This window comes from Pelophylax lessonae (genome assembly GCF_965119305.1).
Source record: "Pelophylax lessonae genome assembly, chromosome: 4".
In the NCBI taxonomy this organism is placed as follows: domain Eukaryota; kingdom Metazoa; phylum Chordata; class Amphibia; order Anura; family Ranidae; genus Pelophylax; species Pelophylax lessonae.
In genome coordinates this window covers 159,218,024-159,235,521 of record NC_138771.1, presented here as the reverse complement: position 1 = coordinate 159,235,521, position 17,498 = coordinate 159,218,024, and the positions used below count along the sequence as shown (strand labels likewise).

The window sequence follows — 17,498 nt, the reverse complement described above, 5'->3', positions numbered from 1 at the left end:
ATGGTCACGCAAACGGGACCAGGGAGAATTAAGTAGTCATAACAACATACCAATAGATAAGCAGCAAAGATGATAGTGAAGGAGCCACAAATATTAGAAAATTGTTAAAAAGGTAAACAGATCGAAAAGGATTGATACCCTCTAAAATGAATGTGAAAATGGACCTACCTACAGGTAAGACCCTGGAGGAATGTATAGGCAATCGGACGCTGCGACATCACAAAAAATGGGACAAACATAAAAAATAAATACAATAAACGACAAAAGGTATATATTTATTGTATGTATTTTTTATGTTTGTCGTGGCCTTAAGGGAAAGAACAGAGACTGCAGCTCTGCTGTCAATATGGGATATATGCCACCACACTTATTTGGGGATTTAGGGTGTTGCTGGAGTGCTGAACCATAGTTAGATTGATTGCTCTTAGAATCAACAGAAGTGGCTTTTCAAGTTAAAGGGGAAGGTGGCTCTCTAGATACCTCCATGCCCAGGTAGGTGTACGGAACATGGACAGTAAGCAAGGTGAAACCACAAGAGCACCACACAGGTTCCAAGTAAGTCCAGTAAGTCGTTATTAATAACCCCAGATATCATAAATGTAGCCAATGTATTTTGGGGGCTCACCAGTCCCATTCATAAGGGCTTAAAGTTGTGGAGAAGTTAAATGATAATGATGTACTGTACTCCAGTTGGCTGCTAAGAAATATCTGTTTAGGAAGCATGTATTGAATGCTTGTTTCACTTGCTGCCAACCTGAAGTTTGTTGTTTTTTATTGTTGTCTGTATCCCCAATGGGGAGAAATAAACCCAGTATTTATCCTGGTGATCAATATCACCGAAACAGAAAAGGAGGGGAAAGCCACAATGTTAGGGTGGTCACCAGAACAAGAGTTGAGGGTAAGTCTTCCAATGGGTACTTGTACTAGTGACATCTGCCTAACAGATAATTCCCCTTACTTTGGGAAGATTTCCTCTCACTTCTTGTTGTGTCATGTGGAGAGCAATTGGCCATACACACAATAAGATTTTCTGAAGACTTTTTCCTTTAGATTTACCAAAACCATATAATATGAGGTCAAACCTAAACACTTTCAATTTGTATGCAATCTGGCAGGCCCTTGCACTACATAGAAAAGGTAAATCTGAAGGAAAAAGTCTTTAGAAAATCTTATAGTGTATATGGCCCTTTAGTGAACGGAAAACCCTGCCACAGGATAGATGGCAAAAAATCACATTTTAAACCTTTCCCTACCTAAAATAAATGTTTTGGCTTTGCATGTACTTTAATAAAGATGAGGATCTAATCTCACGTGTTGCCTACTCTTGAATGCTGTATATCTTACAAGTTTCCAAAATCCAGCTTACACAAAGTTGTCTACACAGATATTTGTGTCCAAAGATACACACCTTATGCATATGTGAGTTTACATAGGTACCTGTGTATAGAAGCATAGACCTGCATACAGCCATTAACTTAAACAAGGCTCTGAATGCATCAACTGCGGGCTCCCTGGCAGGGAAATATGTTGGAATTAGAGCTATAAGGCCAGATACAGTCATGTGAATGGGCCCTTACTGTCATTTCAATATCATAATTGTAAACATGTACTTGTATTCCGACTTTCCACAGAGACGTCCCAGATAAGCAACGCTACCACAACCAGCTTGAAGTCTACCCCTTCAGCTAAAGTCACTGAAACCACAATGCCTATAGTTCCTGAGGCTCCCAAAGTCACTACCATAAGTACACCAACATTAAGTTCATCAGCATCACCACCTTCAAAGACGACGTCTCCAACCACAGCAGGCAAAACTCAACAGACTTCTAAGTCCGTGACAGCTAAGCTCCCAAGCAGCTCTCCTTTAGTTCCTGCAACAGAAGCTGGATTAACTACTCGTGAGGATATCACGTCACCGAAGACCATTGAGATTAATAAAGAAAAAAAGCCAATGAAAAATATTGAGGTAAACCAAACAAATCATACGTATATTATAACAATGGTGTGCACAGGCTATTGGATTAGGGTGTGCATCCCAGAGCACAAACACATATACATGTATATCAGCAGAGCAGTGGATGCTGTCTCTTTAGTAAGGATGGGCTGCACCTTAATGGGGACGGTACAGCTCTTTTGGGGAGAAAGATGGCCACCAAGTTGGAGGGGCTTTTAAACTAGGAGACGGGGGGGAGGGCTCAGAAGTAGAGTCAGGAGGGAGGGAGCAGAGGACTGAAGGCAGCTGTAGGGTCAGCAGCGACAGTAGGTCCACAATGTCAATTGGCAGGTTTGTGCGGGAAAATCTCAGACGAAACAGGAATAAACATAACCGCCAAATGCGATTAACTTCCGTAAAACTAAGAGGGGTATATGCTAATGCCAGGAGCCTAGCTAATAAAATGGATGAGTTGGAAATATTAGTACATGAGGAGGACATAGACCTTGTGGGAATAACAGAGACTTGGTTCGACCCCTCACATGACTGGCTGGCCAATATCCAAGGGTATTCGGTGTACCGGAAGGACAGGGTAGGAAAAAGAGGGGGAGGGGTATGTCTCTATGTCAAGAACAATATAAAGGTGATAGAAAGGAGTGACATTACGGATGGGATGAGCATGGATTTAGAATCTGTGTGGGTTGAACTCCATAGGGAAGGAGAAAAGGGGAAAGTAATTGTGGGGGTTTGCTATAGGCCACCTAACCAAGGGGAGGAGGTAGAGCTGGAATTCTTAGCACTAATGAGTAAAGTGGCAAAATTGGGATCAGTCATCATATTGGGGGACTTCAATTATCCCGACATTGACTGGGATGAGGGGACTACGCACTCACAGAAGGCCCGCCTATTCACGGAAACCTTACTGGATAATTACATGTCACAGTTGGTGGATTCTCCGACTAGAGAAAATGCAGTCCTGAATCTATTGATCACTAATGACCCAGACATAATCTCGGAGGTAGGAGTCTAGGACAACCTGGGCTCTAGCGATCACAGGATGATCACATTTAGTATAAATGAAGCAGATATCCTACAGAATGACCTGGACAAAATTACAGAGTGGGCAACGACATGGCAAATGAGGTTTAACGTGGAGAAGTGTAAGGTTTTGCACTTGGGGACTAAAAACATAAAAACACAATACACGTTAGGAGGGGAACCCTTGGGGAAATCAAAAATGGAGAAGGATCTGGGAGTCTTGGTTGATGATAGATTAGGCAACAGCATGCAATGTCAAGCGGCAGCTGCCAAAGCCAGCAGAATATTAGCATGCATAAAGAAAGGGATGTATTCCAGAGATAAGACTATAATCCTTCCACTTTTTAAAACTCTGGTCCGACCGCATCTGGAGTATTCTGTCCAGTTCTGGTCGCCAGTCCTCAGGAGGGATGTGTTGGAGCTGGAGAGAGTCCAGAGAAGGGCAACTAAACTAATTAGGGGATTGGAGGACCTTGACTATGAAGAGCGTCTACAATCACTCGATTTATTTTCCCTGGAGAAGAGACGTCTGAGGGGGGACATGATAGCAATTTATAAATATCTTAATGGGGATCCCAGCTTAGAAAAAAAGCTGTTCATTCGAAGGGATTGCATGAGGACTCGAGGGCATACAATGCGATTAGAGGAGAAGCGTTTTAACCTCAGGCAACGTGGGGGGTTCTTTACTGTTAGGGCTACAAGATTGTGGAATTCTCTACCACAAGAGGTGGTTTCTGCGGGAAGTATGGTGGCTTTCAAAAGACTCTTAGACTTACATCTCAAGGATCAGAACATTCAGGGGTATGTGAGATGATTACAGCCACACACACCTACACAGGTTGAACTGGATGGACTATTGTCTTTATTCAACCTCACCTACTATGTAACTATGTAACTATGTCAGCAGAGCAGATATTGGTGTCAGTAGCGCAGTGGATGGTGTCAGTCGTTTTTATTGTTATTATTTTTTTTACAATTTCTTTTAGGGAGCCCCGTTGGTGGGGCTTTGGTAAAATATCAAGGGTCACTCTAAACAGAGAGAAAGGAATTGAGGACAGAGCTTCCCTATCTCCTTTCTCTGTAGCCTCAGCTGCACTGTGAATGAATGGGAAGTGCTCTGTGCTGAGCGGCTTCCTGTTCATTTCCAAACTGAAGCATAGTAAATAGTTTACTATGCTTCAGTTAAGAATGAACACAGGAGCGATCTGTACAGATCACTCACTGTGTTCATGCATTCATCCATCCACCCTGAAACATCCTCGCAGCAGCAGGCGGGAGAGGAGGGAAGCTGGCAGCACTGCAGGGGAGGAGACGGGGGGGGCACTAGGAAGTAGTGGGAATCAGCACCACACAGGGTGATTAGGGTGTGCCCAGGCAAGCCCGGCACACCCTGTGCACACAGCTATGTGTTATACTATATTCTATTAGTGATAGTTCTGGAAAACCTGGTGGAGCCCCAGTGGATAACACTCCAAAGACATGCTAATAAGTTAATTGGCTCAACTGAGAGCGTCCAATATGGCTGCCTCACCACCTAAGAACTTTGAGTCCCCAGGGAGAAAAGCGATATAGAAAATAAATGATTCAATTAAATTCATGAATAACATTTATCTTTACTTCACTTTAACCTCTCCTTTTTAATTTTCCTCACAATCTCAGTAAACTCTGCTACATTCTGATTAAGTTCATAGATATTTAATGGTAGGTACACACAGATGGTGATAGCTAACATGCAGCTCAGCAGTGGGTGTGTTAGATATCGGCATCTGTGTAGGGGGACACAGTTCAGCCTCTTGTAATGTCCCATACAGTAGAAATTAGACTGATAGGAGAGCTAGTAGAGGTCATTCAGGTGTGTTGCATATACATGTGCAACAGTGAACATGCTGACAGGAGGGAAGAGCAGAGGGTGAGCTTATCAGTCTGCTGCTGTTCCTTCACCATCCAGTAACAGGCTGTATTGCAAATCTGCAGTAGAGAAAAGTCAGGTCAACAACCTGCCTCTGCCCTTTTAATAGGGCTGTGAAAATCTAAAGACAGGAAATACAAATTCTGCAAGAGAGCAACTCCTATTTTTGTATTTTAATTGTGTTTTCAGTGGTTTGCTTGAAGTTCATCGTTAGAATAGGAATCCGTTCATATAAATACTAATATGTAAATATTTCAGTATAACCAGGTCTACATGCCAGTGGTTACTACAAGTGGTACAAAAGATCAGTCACTGCATGCCTAGGATTATAAATGGGATTTAAATTGGTTGTAAAGCCTTACTAATACTGACTGGCCTCAGGTGATACACAGAGATAAAACAAATCCTCCCACATAAGTTGTACCTGTTTATCTGCAGCCTTCTCTTCTCTACAGCCTCCTTAAGCACATATTTCTAAACTCTGTAAGGCAGGGAGGTGGGGGATCTGATGTGTCACACACTGCACAGCATGGAGCAGGGAGCTGAGTGTAATCTGAGACATGAGTGGAGGAAAAGGACATTCCCCCTTCTACATAGTCATATGCAGGTAGGGAAACGTGCACATTTGAGGCTGTCAGTTATCTGCTGTGTGCTGGAGGGAATGCAGGGCCATCACCTGGGATTGTCTGGTGTTAGCATAGAGTAAAGCCCCGTACACACGTACTGATCGTCGGCCGAACGATCGGCCGTCTTTTGTCCAGGGCTGTCGTGTCTGTTGAAAAGTGCAAAAGACTGCACACTAATTTTGTCGGCCAACAACAGCCGAATGCAGAAGTGATGCCATGTGATGGTTAACTTTCCGTGTCTTTTTTCTTTTCTGAGCATGCCCAGTCTTGCAAATCTGCTGTCTGTCGGCCGAAATCTGTACTGACTGGCGAACAATCGGCCGTTCTGGTGTTGGCCAACAAATATTTTAATGCCTGCACGACAGATTCTGTTCGGCCGAAAATGCGCTGTCGGCTGTCGGAAGCATCATACTAACAAGCCTGAAATCGGCCGATCGGTCGTCGGCCGAATATTTACGGCCGACAATCGGTACGTGTGTACGGGGCTTTAGACTGTCAAAAATGTCTCATGCACACAGTAGAGGAATGAGAGAGTAGACAGAAAGCACAGTAGGTGCTTTGGATTGAGGCAGGTAAACACTATAAAAAAAATATGCTCTGTTTTTCATTTCAGAAAGCATTGCAAGCATTTACAACAAGTAAACACAAACTATCAGACTTTGCGTTTCATAATTCAAATTAATAAAATATGTACTTTATTTCCCTCAAGGTGAGATGCACAAATATAACAAACCCGATATCATATGTCAAGATAAACATGAAAGGCTCAGCAATTTGCGTAAGTACCATAAGTAATATGTTTTTCTTTTTTTTTTGGTGTCTGAAACTAACATTGAATCCAACACTGGTTAAATAGATTGGTGATGCTTAGGTCAGTCCAAGCAAAAGTAATATTTTACTTTTAGCTGGAAGGACGCAGGGCTTTTTTTCAGCGGGAACGCAGTACCGGCACCTCCAGAACTGAATGTATGTAATGGCAAGGGGTGCTGGGGTGTGCTGGAGGGTCTACTGATGCTGGCTAATAGGGAATCTATTGCTGCTGGAGGGGATCTATTTTTGCCGAGGATGGGGGTCTATTGTTGCTGGGGAGGTCTTCTGTTGCTCAAAGGGATTTATTGTTGCTGGGGTGGGTCTTTTGTTGCTGGTGGGTCAGTTGTTGCTGGGAGGGATTTATTGTTGAGGGAGGGGTCTTAGTTGCTGGCTGCTGGAGGGTCTATTGATGCTGGCTACTTGGGCATCTATTGCTGGAGGGGACCTATATGCTGCTGGACGGGATCTATTTGCGCAGAGGGTCTATTGTTGCAGGGGAAGTCTGTTGTTTCTGGTGGGGTATCATGTTGCAGGGAATCAATCATTGCTGGGAGGGATCTACTGTTGAGGGAGGGGTCTGATGCTACTGGCTGCTGGAGAGTCTATTGATGCTGGATGTTGGAAGTCCATTGTTGCAGGGGTGGATCTATTGTCGTTGGGATGTCCATTGTTTCTAGATCTATTATATTGCCTTACTTGTTATCGTTAATTCTCTAAAAGGGGTGGTACTGGGAGGTGGGTAGGAGGTGAAACCAAGGAATAGTGCTCGGGGGTGGGTAGGGGACGGAGTCAAGGGGTGACTCAGATAGGAGGAGTTCCTGCACCTATTCTCTGAGAAAAAAAGCCCTGGGAAGGAGTTTGTTGAGCTGAGTAAACCTCTGGCTAGTTAAAGGACCTGGCTAAAGCTCCATGCACACTAGCTTTAAAAAAAATGTGCTAGCATTTGTTTTCTGCTTCTAGAAGCAAAGAGTATTATCCTATGTGTCCATGCACAATATTTTTATTTAGAGGTATTTTGTAAGCTTCAGCGTTTAGAAGCAGGAAAAAAAAAATATGTTTTTTTATTTTGTATTTTTGGGAGAAAAAAATGCTGAAAGCTCCTAAATACTCCTAAACTCTATATAGTCACAAAAAAGTGCAGCGCTCTCCTTAAATAAAGTGCGTTCAAATTATAAGGCATAAATAAATATCTGCAAACCGTATAAAAATCATCTATACAACGGAAAAAATGTTATACTTACCTGACAGTAATTTTCCTTTCCTGATGCTAAAGCATGACAGCATACACATATGGGTAGGCTCCGCCCCTTGCCCAATCAGGACTGGTTATACTAGATAAATGAGTCTTCTCCCCTAAACGAAGGCGGCATTCTTGTAGCTAGACTCAAATGCGAAGCCCCCCAAGGGAGGGGCCTGTATGCTCTCCTGCTTATGCATGAGGAAAGGAAAATTACCGTCAGGTAAGTATTACATTTTCTGTTTTCCTGACACAAGCATGACAGCATACACGTATGGGATGTAGCACGCCCAAAAGAACCACAAGTGAGGGTATGCTGAAGTAATTGTTTCGCTGTTAACTGTAATGTTCTGGTACCTCTGGTACCCTTATTTCCACATTTCTCTCTTAATATTGCGTCCCATCTTGCTATCCAAATGGGACGCATACACCTTTAAGGGCAATGACATCATCGCCGAGCGCCGCTATGAGCGGCTATTTCAATCGCCGGCTTTCTCTCACTCATTGCTCGTTCAAACCGCATGTTCACCGCACCTTCTCTTGCGAAGCTGGAGCTGCTGGCTATTCCCTTTGCCTGAACTGAACCGGAACCTCGCTGCCGATCCGTATCTCGCTACTGGATCACCTCTCACTACTGAACTTTGTTACTACTACCTATCTAGTGATAAGTACCCCACAGGGGATTCCTTACTAACCTGCACTTCTACTGTCATCTACTGCATATACCAGGACTATCTCTATCTAAGCTATTTCCTATCATCTGCATAGACTGTTAGCTCTTGGGACTACCATCAACTATCCTTGCACTAGGTTACTCTGTCTTGTATACTCCATCTGCTGTCCCCTACCATCTGCACTATACTTGACATTAGAACCTATCTGGTTACTACCATCACCTAAACACTCTCCTAATACTACTCCTAGGTGCTCACCATACTATAGCCTGTCTCTCACCTATATACTCTCACATATACTATCCCTCCATTAACATCAGATTGAGTGTATGTATATTGCATAAACAGGCTGTGCACAGTGATGAAGTCCGGAGAGTTGGATATGTTTGTTCAACAGAATCTCTACACGACTACTGAGTGTAACAATTCTGCAGCTGCAAATCCATCCACTAACAAAAACGCATGAGCGTTACAGATTGAACGAGCCATAAAAAAAATTATGGATTCAGCAGAATTACCCACTCAGGTACTACAATTAAAACAGCAAGTAGATGCATTGATCCTTGCTCTTACAGAGGTAAAAAACGAAAATCAGGCTTTAAGACAGCAGGTTGGCCGTCTCACGCAGCTTTCTGTTGCTCAGTCCCGTGAGCCTAAGATAAACCCTCTTCTAGTGTTTACTGGTGATCGGAGTAAATTTCGTGAATTTAGAAACGCATGTCGATTGCTTTTCTTGTTAAAACCTCTGACCTACACCACTGACCAAATTAAAGTCTGTACCATTATCTCCTATCTGACGGGTGAACCCCGGGCTTGGGCAGACGCTCTCTTTGAAAAAGATGACCCACTCCTTAACTCCTATCCTTTATTCCTAGCGCAACTCGCTAGTTTATATGAAGACCCCAATAGGCAGAGTACTGCTGATACCCAATTGAGGGCTTTAAAACAAGGAAGGAGACCTGTTGAAGATTTCGTGGCAAATTTCAAAAGATGGTCCCCTGATTCAGGGTGGAACGACACATCTTTGCGAACGCAGTTCAGACTCGGCCTATCAGAGGCCGTTAAAGACGAGCTCGCCTGAGCGGATTTACCTGGCACTTTGGATGGCCTGATGCAGACCAGTATCAATATTGACAGACGACTGCGAGAAAGAAAGGCTGAGAAGATGGGCTTACCATTTTCCAGTCCTTCTCGGATGTCGCCTGCTGACCCTACTCCTATGGAGGTAGGAATGATACGCCCACCTTTGACCCTTTCCGAACGTGCCAGGAGGAAAACCGAACATCTCTGCATGTACTGCGCATCCTCGGTTCATTTGATAAGCGGCTGTCCCCTTGTCCGCAAAAAAGAGGGTGAGTGTTCAAATGTCTTGCTAGGGGGACTAACAACTTCCTTTTCTAATCCTTATCTTTTTGTTCAATTGACATTGCAGTGGGACCAAACTAGGATCACCACCAAGGCTATGATCGACACTGGATCTTGTGGAAACTACATTGATACTTGTTTTGTCTCCTTAAATAAAATACCTATTGTTCCAAAACCCAAACCTGTCTCTGTTAGTTTTATTAACGGTACCCCTTTATCCTCCGGTCCCATCACCAATCAGACACAGGCACTCCTTGTAACTGCTGACAAGTCTCATGTGGAGACCACCACCTTTGATGTATTAACCTCACCACATTTTCCCATTATTTTGGGACTTCCTTGGTTACACATACATCAACCAATCATCGATTGGAAAACAAGAACGCTAGCCTTCTCTTCTCACTATTGCGAAACTACGTGTAATCTCCCCCCATATGGTAGGATCCTATCTGTGGTGTCGGATGACATTATACCAAAATGTTATCAGGATTTATCGGAGGTTTTCCTTGAGAAAAACGCTCAAGTGTTGCCTCCCCATAGGGACTATGATTGTTGTATCGATCTACTCCCTAATAGTAAGTTGCCTTTCGGTCACGTCTATCCTCTTTCACAAGATGAACTCTCTCATCTCAAGGAATATCTGGATGAAAACTTGGCAAAAGGATTCATTGAACCATCTACTTCCTCCACTGCTGCTGGACTCTTCTTTGTCCGCAATAAGGATTCTAGTCTTAGGCCTATCATTGATTTCAGACAATTAAATACCATTACAATAAAGGATCGTTATCCTTTACCTCTTATTCCTGAACTTATCGAACAGGAGCTTCCTACTTTTCAAAATTGGACTTAAAAGGGGCATACAATTTAATTCGAATCCGTGAGGGGGATGAATGGAAGACAGCATTCAGAACCAGATACGGACTGTTTGAGTACCTTGTGATGCCATTTGGGTTGTGTAATGCTCCCGCAGCCTTCCAACGTTTTATAAATGAGATATTCAGAGACTTGCTTGATGTTTGTGTTGTAGTATATTTGGACGATATACTTATTTATTCTCATTCCTTACCTGAGCACATAAAACATGTAAGACTTGTGTTGTCAAGACTACTTGCACATAACTTATATGTTAAATCAAAAAAATGTTTATTCCATAAAGAGGAAGTACTATTCTTAGGATACATTATATCTAAAAATGGAATCAAAATGGACATGAGCAAAATATCCTGCATTCTGGATTGGCCTGTGCCAACCACTCGCAAAGCATTACAAAGGTTCCTCGGATTCTCTAACTACTATAGGAAGTTCATTAAGAACTTCTCTGCGATTGTGAAACCTCTCACACAACTCACAAGCACAAAAAAATCATTCAAATGGTCAGAAGAAGCAAATGGAGCTTTCTGTCTGTTGAAATCAAGCTTTACTTCTGCTCCTATACTACGCCATCCAGACCCATCCCTTCAATACATCTTGGAGGTAGATGCGTCAAATATGGCAGTAGGAGCAGTTCTCTCACAACGACCAACAAACACCTCACCTCTTCACCCAGTTGCTTTCTTCTCAAAGTCATTAAGCAGCCCCGAGGTGAATTACCCAGTAGGTGAGAAAGAGTTGCTAGCCATAAAACTGGCACTAGAGAATTGGCGACATCTACTTGAGGGTACTCAATTGCCAATCCTTATATATACTGATCACAAAAACCTTCAATACCTTCGGACTAATAGAACTCTTTCCCACTGGCAGGTACGGTGGTCGTTATTCTTTTTGAGATTTAATTTTTTAGTAACCTACACACCTGCAGACAAAAATAAAAAAGCGGATGCGCTTTCACGATTAGCCGAGAATGATTGCACCGAGGTTCCCTCAGTTCCTATAATACCACATGAACGTATTGTCGGCGTCGTTCGTTCCCTGAAGGAGGAGATTTTGCACAGCATAGGACTGGATTCACCTCCACCACAACTAAATGCTGACGCAGAAGGCTTCCTTTACTACAACGATAAATTATACATACCCCCTACTATGCGAACCAAGATCTTGGAATTGTCGCATGATGTACCTATGGCAGGACATATGGGTATGACTAAAACTTTCAATCAACTTTCTAGGCAGTTTTGGTGGCCAGACATGAAGACAACCGTAAAAAAGTTCGTTTCATCTTGCGATATCTGTGCAAGGTCTAAAATTGACAATACGAAACCATCGGGTCTACTTTGTAGTTTATCAATACCCCAGGTTCCGTGGGAAGTGGTATCCTTAGACTTCATAGTGGAACTACCACCTTCCAAAGGATTCAACACCATCTTAGTGTCAGTGGACCATCTGACCAAGATGGCACATTTCACTCCTATCCGAAGACTACCTTCATCCAAACAAACAGCGGAATTACTTGTGAAACATGTCTTTAAGTTACATGGTATTCCAAAAACACTGCTGTCTGACCGTGGTTCACAATTCATCTCAAAGTTTTGGCTAGCTCTATGTCAGATACTACGAATAGAGCGTAAACTTACTTCTCCTTACCACCCTCAGACCAACGGACAGACAGAGAGAGTTAACCAGTGCATTGAGCAATATCTACGTTGCTATACTTCATATCTACAGGACGATTGGGTGGATCTCCTCCCGCTGGCGGAATTCGCCTATAACAACGCGACCCACAGCACTACTAAACAAAGTCCATTCTACTTAAACTATGGGTTTCATCCCACACTTCTTCCACCACGTATCTTGCCATCAAGTAATCCAGTGGCATCTGATTATCTTGCCCAGATAAAGGATTCCCTGGGATTACTCAACAATACCATCTCACATGCTCATAGCCAACAAAAGAGGTACTACGACCTCCGTAGGAAACACTCTCCCCAATATGCCATTGGGGATCTTGTCTGGCTTTCTACAAAAAATCTGAGATTAAAGATCCCTAGTAAAAAAACTTGGACCTCTATTCTTGGGACCTTTCCCAATAAAGAAGCTTATTGGAAAAGCTGCAGTACAACTCACATTGCCAACAGACCTCAAGATACATCCCATCTTCCATGTGTCGCTACTAAAGCCCCATGTTCCTAACCAAGGAATAAGGCCTACCATATCACCTCCACCTCCTGTACAAGTTGAAGGTGGAGAAGAATTTGAGATAAAGGAGATTCTGGATTCCCGTATCCATAGAAGAAGACTCCAATATCTAGTACGATGGAAGAACTATGGGCCCCAAGATGACACCTGGCTGGATACCTCCGATATACATGCCCCTAGACTGATTCGCAATTTCCACTCGAAATACCCGGAAAAAACAGTTCTAGAGGCCTTCCGGAGCCGGCCTTAAGGGGGGGGTACTGTAATGTTCTGGTACCTCTGGTACCCTTATTTCCACATTTCTCTCTTAATATTGCGTCCCATCTTGCTATCCAAATGGGACGCATACACCTTTAAGGGCAATGACATCATCGCCGAGCGCCGCTATGAGCGGCTATTTCAATCGCCGACTTTCTCTCACTCATTGCTCGTTCAAACCGCATGTTCACCGCACCTTCTCTTGCGAAGCTGGAGCTGCTGGCTATTCCCTTTGCCTGAACTGAACCGGAACCTCGCTGCCGATCCGTATCTCGCTACTGGATCACCTCTCACTACTGAACTTTGTTACTACTACCTATCTAGTAATAAGTACCCCACAGGGGATTCCTTACTAACCTGCACTTCTACTGTCATCTACTGCATATACCAGGACTATCTCTATCTAAGCTATTTCCTATCATCTGCATAGACTGTTAGCTCTTGGGACTACCATCAACTATCCTTGCACTAGGTTACTCTGTCTTGTATACTCCATCTGCTGTCCCCTACCATCTGCACTATACTTGACATTAGAACCTATCTGCTTACTACAATCACCTAAACACTCTCCTAATACTACTCCTAGGTGCTCACCATACTATAGCCTGTCTCTCACCTATATACTCTCACATATACTATCCCTCCATTAACATCAGATTAAGTGTATGTATATTGCATAAACAGGCTGTGCACAGTGATGAAGTCCTGAGAGTTGGATATGTTTGTTCAACAGAATCTCTACACGACTACTGAGTGTGACAATTCTGCAGCTGCAAATCCATCCACTAACAAAAACGCATGAGCGTTACATTAACTCCGGTTAGTACAAAACGACCAAAGTCTACATTAGTTAAGGCCACTGGATCCACTTTATAGTGAGACAAAAATGTGCTATATGTAGACCAAGTTGTGGCTCTACATATCACTTCCGGAGATACACCCCTGAATTCTGCCCAGGATGCCGCTAGGCTTCTCGTTGAGTGAGCCCTCAAGTCGGTTGGGGGTTCTAAATGTCTTGCCTCATAAGCCCTCTTGATGGTCTTTACCAGCCACAATGCCAGTGTTCTGGTAGATGCTGCTAGCCCTTTTCTTGTCCCACCTGGGATGATGAACAGGTTTTCTGCTCTTTTGAAAGGAGCTGTCTTCTGTATGTATACTTCCAAGGTAGACCCAACATCTAACTCGTGTGTCTGATTAGATTTGTCTCTCCGCATTGTTGTGAGAACAATGTTCTGTTTCCGGTGAAATGGTTTGTTTACCTTCGGCAGATGTTGTGGTAGAGTTCTTAATATCACCCTATCCGGTAAATGGCAACAATAAGGAGGTTTGTATCCTAAGGCCTGAATATCCAATATTCTTCTACATGATGTAATGGCAGTGAAAAAAACTGCTTTCATCGTCATATTCCACAAGGAGGCTACCTGGTCCCCTGAAAAGGGAGGTTTGGACATCTGTAAATCCTATGGAGGAACAAATGATCTTCTTTGCGGACAAACTCTACTGCAAGCTTTCAGGAATTGGCATAACTGCTGGTTAGCCCATCCCACACCTAACACCTGACAGGGCTGAAAGGGCGTAGACTTGGACTCTGAGTGTGCTTGCCTGTAGGCCTAGTTCAAGGAATGTCTGAAGGAATTCCAGCACTGGTGATTACCGTGGCATTAATGGGTTGAACTCTCTGGACTCGGCTAAGGTGGCAAACTTTTCCCATATCATTGAGTAGGTATTCTTCATCGCTGCCGCCCTTGCCTTTAGCAAGGTTTCAATAACTGAGACTGAGCAACTTGCCTCCTCTAGCCTTCTCCTCTCAATCTCCATGCAGCAAGATGAAGCCTGGTAGGATCTGCATTACACAACTGACCTTGCTGGAGGAGATCTGGTATTCCTGGTAGTAGGATTGGGGGTTTCAATGCCAAGGACTATAGTAGTGGGAACCACGGCATGCGGGGCCAACAAAGAATGATTGCTATCACCACCCCTTGGTGTTTGCGTATTCTGTAGAGTAACTTGGGAATCAAAGGTATTGGTGGGAATACGTATGCTAGGGTACAGACCCACTCAAAGATGAGTGCATCCACCGCTTCTGCCTGGGGGAATTTCACTCTCGCCAAGAAACGCTTGCATTTCCTGTTGGTCGGGATGTCAATAAGTCAAGCAAGTTAACAAGCCATCTGCCCCGTCCTTCACAAGGGATGCCTCATCAGCTGTCAGAGGGGTTTCCCGCAGGTACGTAGTCATGTTGGGACAAGAAAGGGCTAACCCCAAACTGTTCCCACAAATTTGGGAGCATAAAATTGTCCAAAATGTCTTGGTATGCTGATGCCTTAAAATGATTATAAAGTCTATTTTTTTTTTTCTAATAAAATAACAAACATGTTATACTTACCTCCTCTGTGCAGTTGGTTTTGCACAGTACAGCCTGGATACTCCTCTTCTCGGGTCCCTGGCTGAAGCTCTTGTCCCCTCCCTCCTGTTGAGTGCCCCCACAGCAAGCAGTCTGCTATAGGGCACCCGAGCCAAGCCGCAGCTCCGTGTATCCATTCAGACATAAGGCTATTGTTCGGCCCGCCCCCTCTCTGTCCTGATTGGCTAACTGAATTTGATTGACAGCAGCAGGAGAAGTGTAATAGGATAAATCTGCGCTATAAAACAATTTAGAATCAGTCCTGAAAAAAACTGCCAGCAAAATACAAAAATTGACAATAATGTAAAAAGGTAGAAAAATGTTCATATGCGCCGCTAGTTAGAGTAGATCAAACGATCAATCATCAACTTCTAACTGCTTACCAGATAGAGAAAACAAGTACGCCTGTCAATAAATCCTCTCTAGTAGCTGGTTTTCCTGAACCTTCAAAAGTCAAGACTTTTGAAAAATGAAATTAGTCATAAATGAGTCCTTATCAGACTGGAACGGATTACATGGAGTCCAGGAGAAATGGGACTACTTAAAAGGTGCATTATTGAAGGCAACAGAAAATTGCATTAGACTTGTCAGTAAAAGCAAAAAAAGGAAGAGACCACTGTGGTACTCAGCAGAAGTGGCCCAAATCATTAAAAATAAAAAGCTAGCATTTTGTAATTATAAAAAAACCCAGAGCAATGAAGATAAGGAAATCTACAAGATTAGGCAGAAAGAGGCCAAGCAAGTTATAAGAACTTCTAAAGTGCAGGCAGAAGAAAAACTAGCTCAGTCTATGAAAAAGGGGGATAAGACATTCTTCAGATATATAAATGAAAAAAGGAAATTAAAACAAGGAATAACTAAATTAAAAACAAAGGACGGAAGGTATGTAGAAGAGAATAAAGGGCTAGCCGACTGCCTTAATGAATACTTCTGTTCAGTTTTTACAGAAGAAAAAGAAGAAGGACCTCCACTTGAAAGGATGACTAATGAATCGTTTGATGCATGTGTCTTTACAGAGGAAGACGTTCTAAGATTGCTGTCTAAAGTAAAGACAAATAAGTCACAGGGTCCTGATGAGATACACCCAAAATTATTAAAAGAGCTTAGTGGTGAGCTGGCAAAACCATTAACAGATTTATTTAACCAATCATTAGTAACAGGAGTCGTCCCGGAAGATTGGAAATTGGCAAATGTCGTGCCCATTCACAAGAAAGGTAGTAGGGAGGAATCGAGCAACTATAGACCAGTGAGTCTGACATCAATAGTAGGCAAATTAATGGAAACCCTATTAAAGGATAGGATTGTGGAACATCTTAAATCCCATGGATTGCAAGATGAAAAACAACATGGGTTTACTTCAGGGAGATCATGTCAAACAAATCTTATAGATTTTTTTGACTGGGTGACTAAAATAATAGACGGTGGAGGTGCAGTAGACATTGCATATCTAGATTTTAGTAAGGCTTTTGACACTGTCCCACATAGAAGACTTATCAATAAACTGCAGTCATTGAGCATGGACTCCCATATTGTTGAGTGGATTAGGCAGTGGCTGAGTGACAGACAACAGAGGGTTGTAGTCAATGGAGAAGATTCAGAACAAGGTCATGTTACCAGTGGGGTACCTCAGGGATCTGTACTGGGACTTATTTTGTTTAATATCTTCATAAGTGATATTGCAAAAGGCTTCGATGTTAAGGTTTGTCTTTTTGCTGATGACACAAAGATATGTAACAGGGTTGATGTTCCCAAATGGAAAAGGATTTAGGAAAACTAGAAAAATGGTCAGAACTCTGGCAACTGAAATCTAATGTGGATAAGTGCAACATAATGCACCTGGGGCGTAAAAACCCAAGGGCAGAATATAGAATATTTGACACAGTCCTGACCTCAGTATCTGAGGAAAGGGATTTAGGAATAATTATTTCAGAAGACTTAAAGGTGGCAAGACAATGTAATAGAGCAGCACGAAATGCCAGCAGAATGTTAGGATGTATAGGGAGAGGTATAAGCAGTAGAAAGAGAGAAGTGCTTATGCCGCTGTACAGAACACTGGTGAGACCTCACTTGGAGTATTGTGCGCAGTACTGGAGGCCATATCTCCAGAAGGATATAGATACTCTAGAGAGAGTTCAGAGAAGAGCTACTAAACTAGTACATGGATTGCAGGAA

At 43.0% G+C, this 17,498-nt stretch overlaps 1 protein-coding gene across 1 annotated transcript in view; it reads left to right on the top strand.

The window, feature by feature from the left end:
• PODXL (podocalyxin like) overlaps window positions 1-17,498 on the top strand; it is a 148,064-nt gene that overhangs the window by 100,947 nt on the left and 29,619 nt on the right. The window contains exons 3-4 of the mRNA XM_082253521.1: window positions 1,632-1,966; window positions 6,216-6,284. Of these exons, the coding sequence (XP_082109647.1) occupies window positions 1,632-1,966; window positions 6,216-6,284 (404 nt within the window). The remainder of the gene's footprint in view (window positions 1-1,631; window positions 1,967-6,215; window positions 6,285-17,498) is intronic.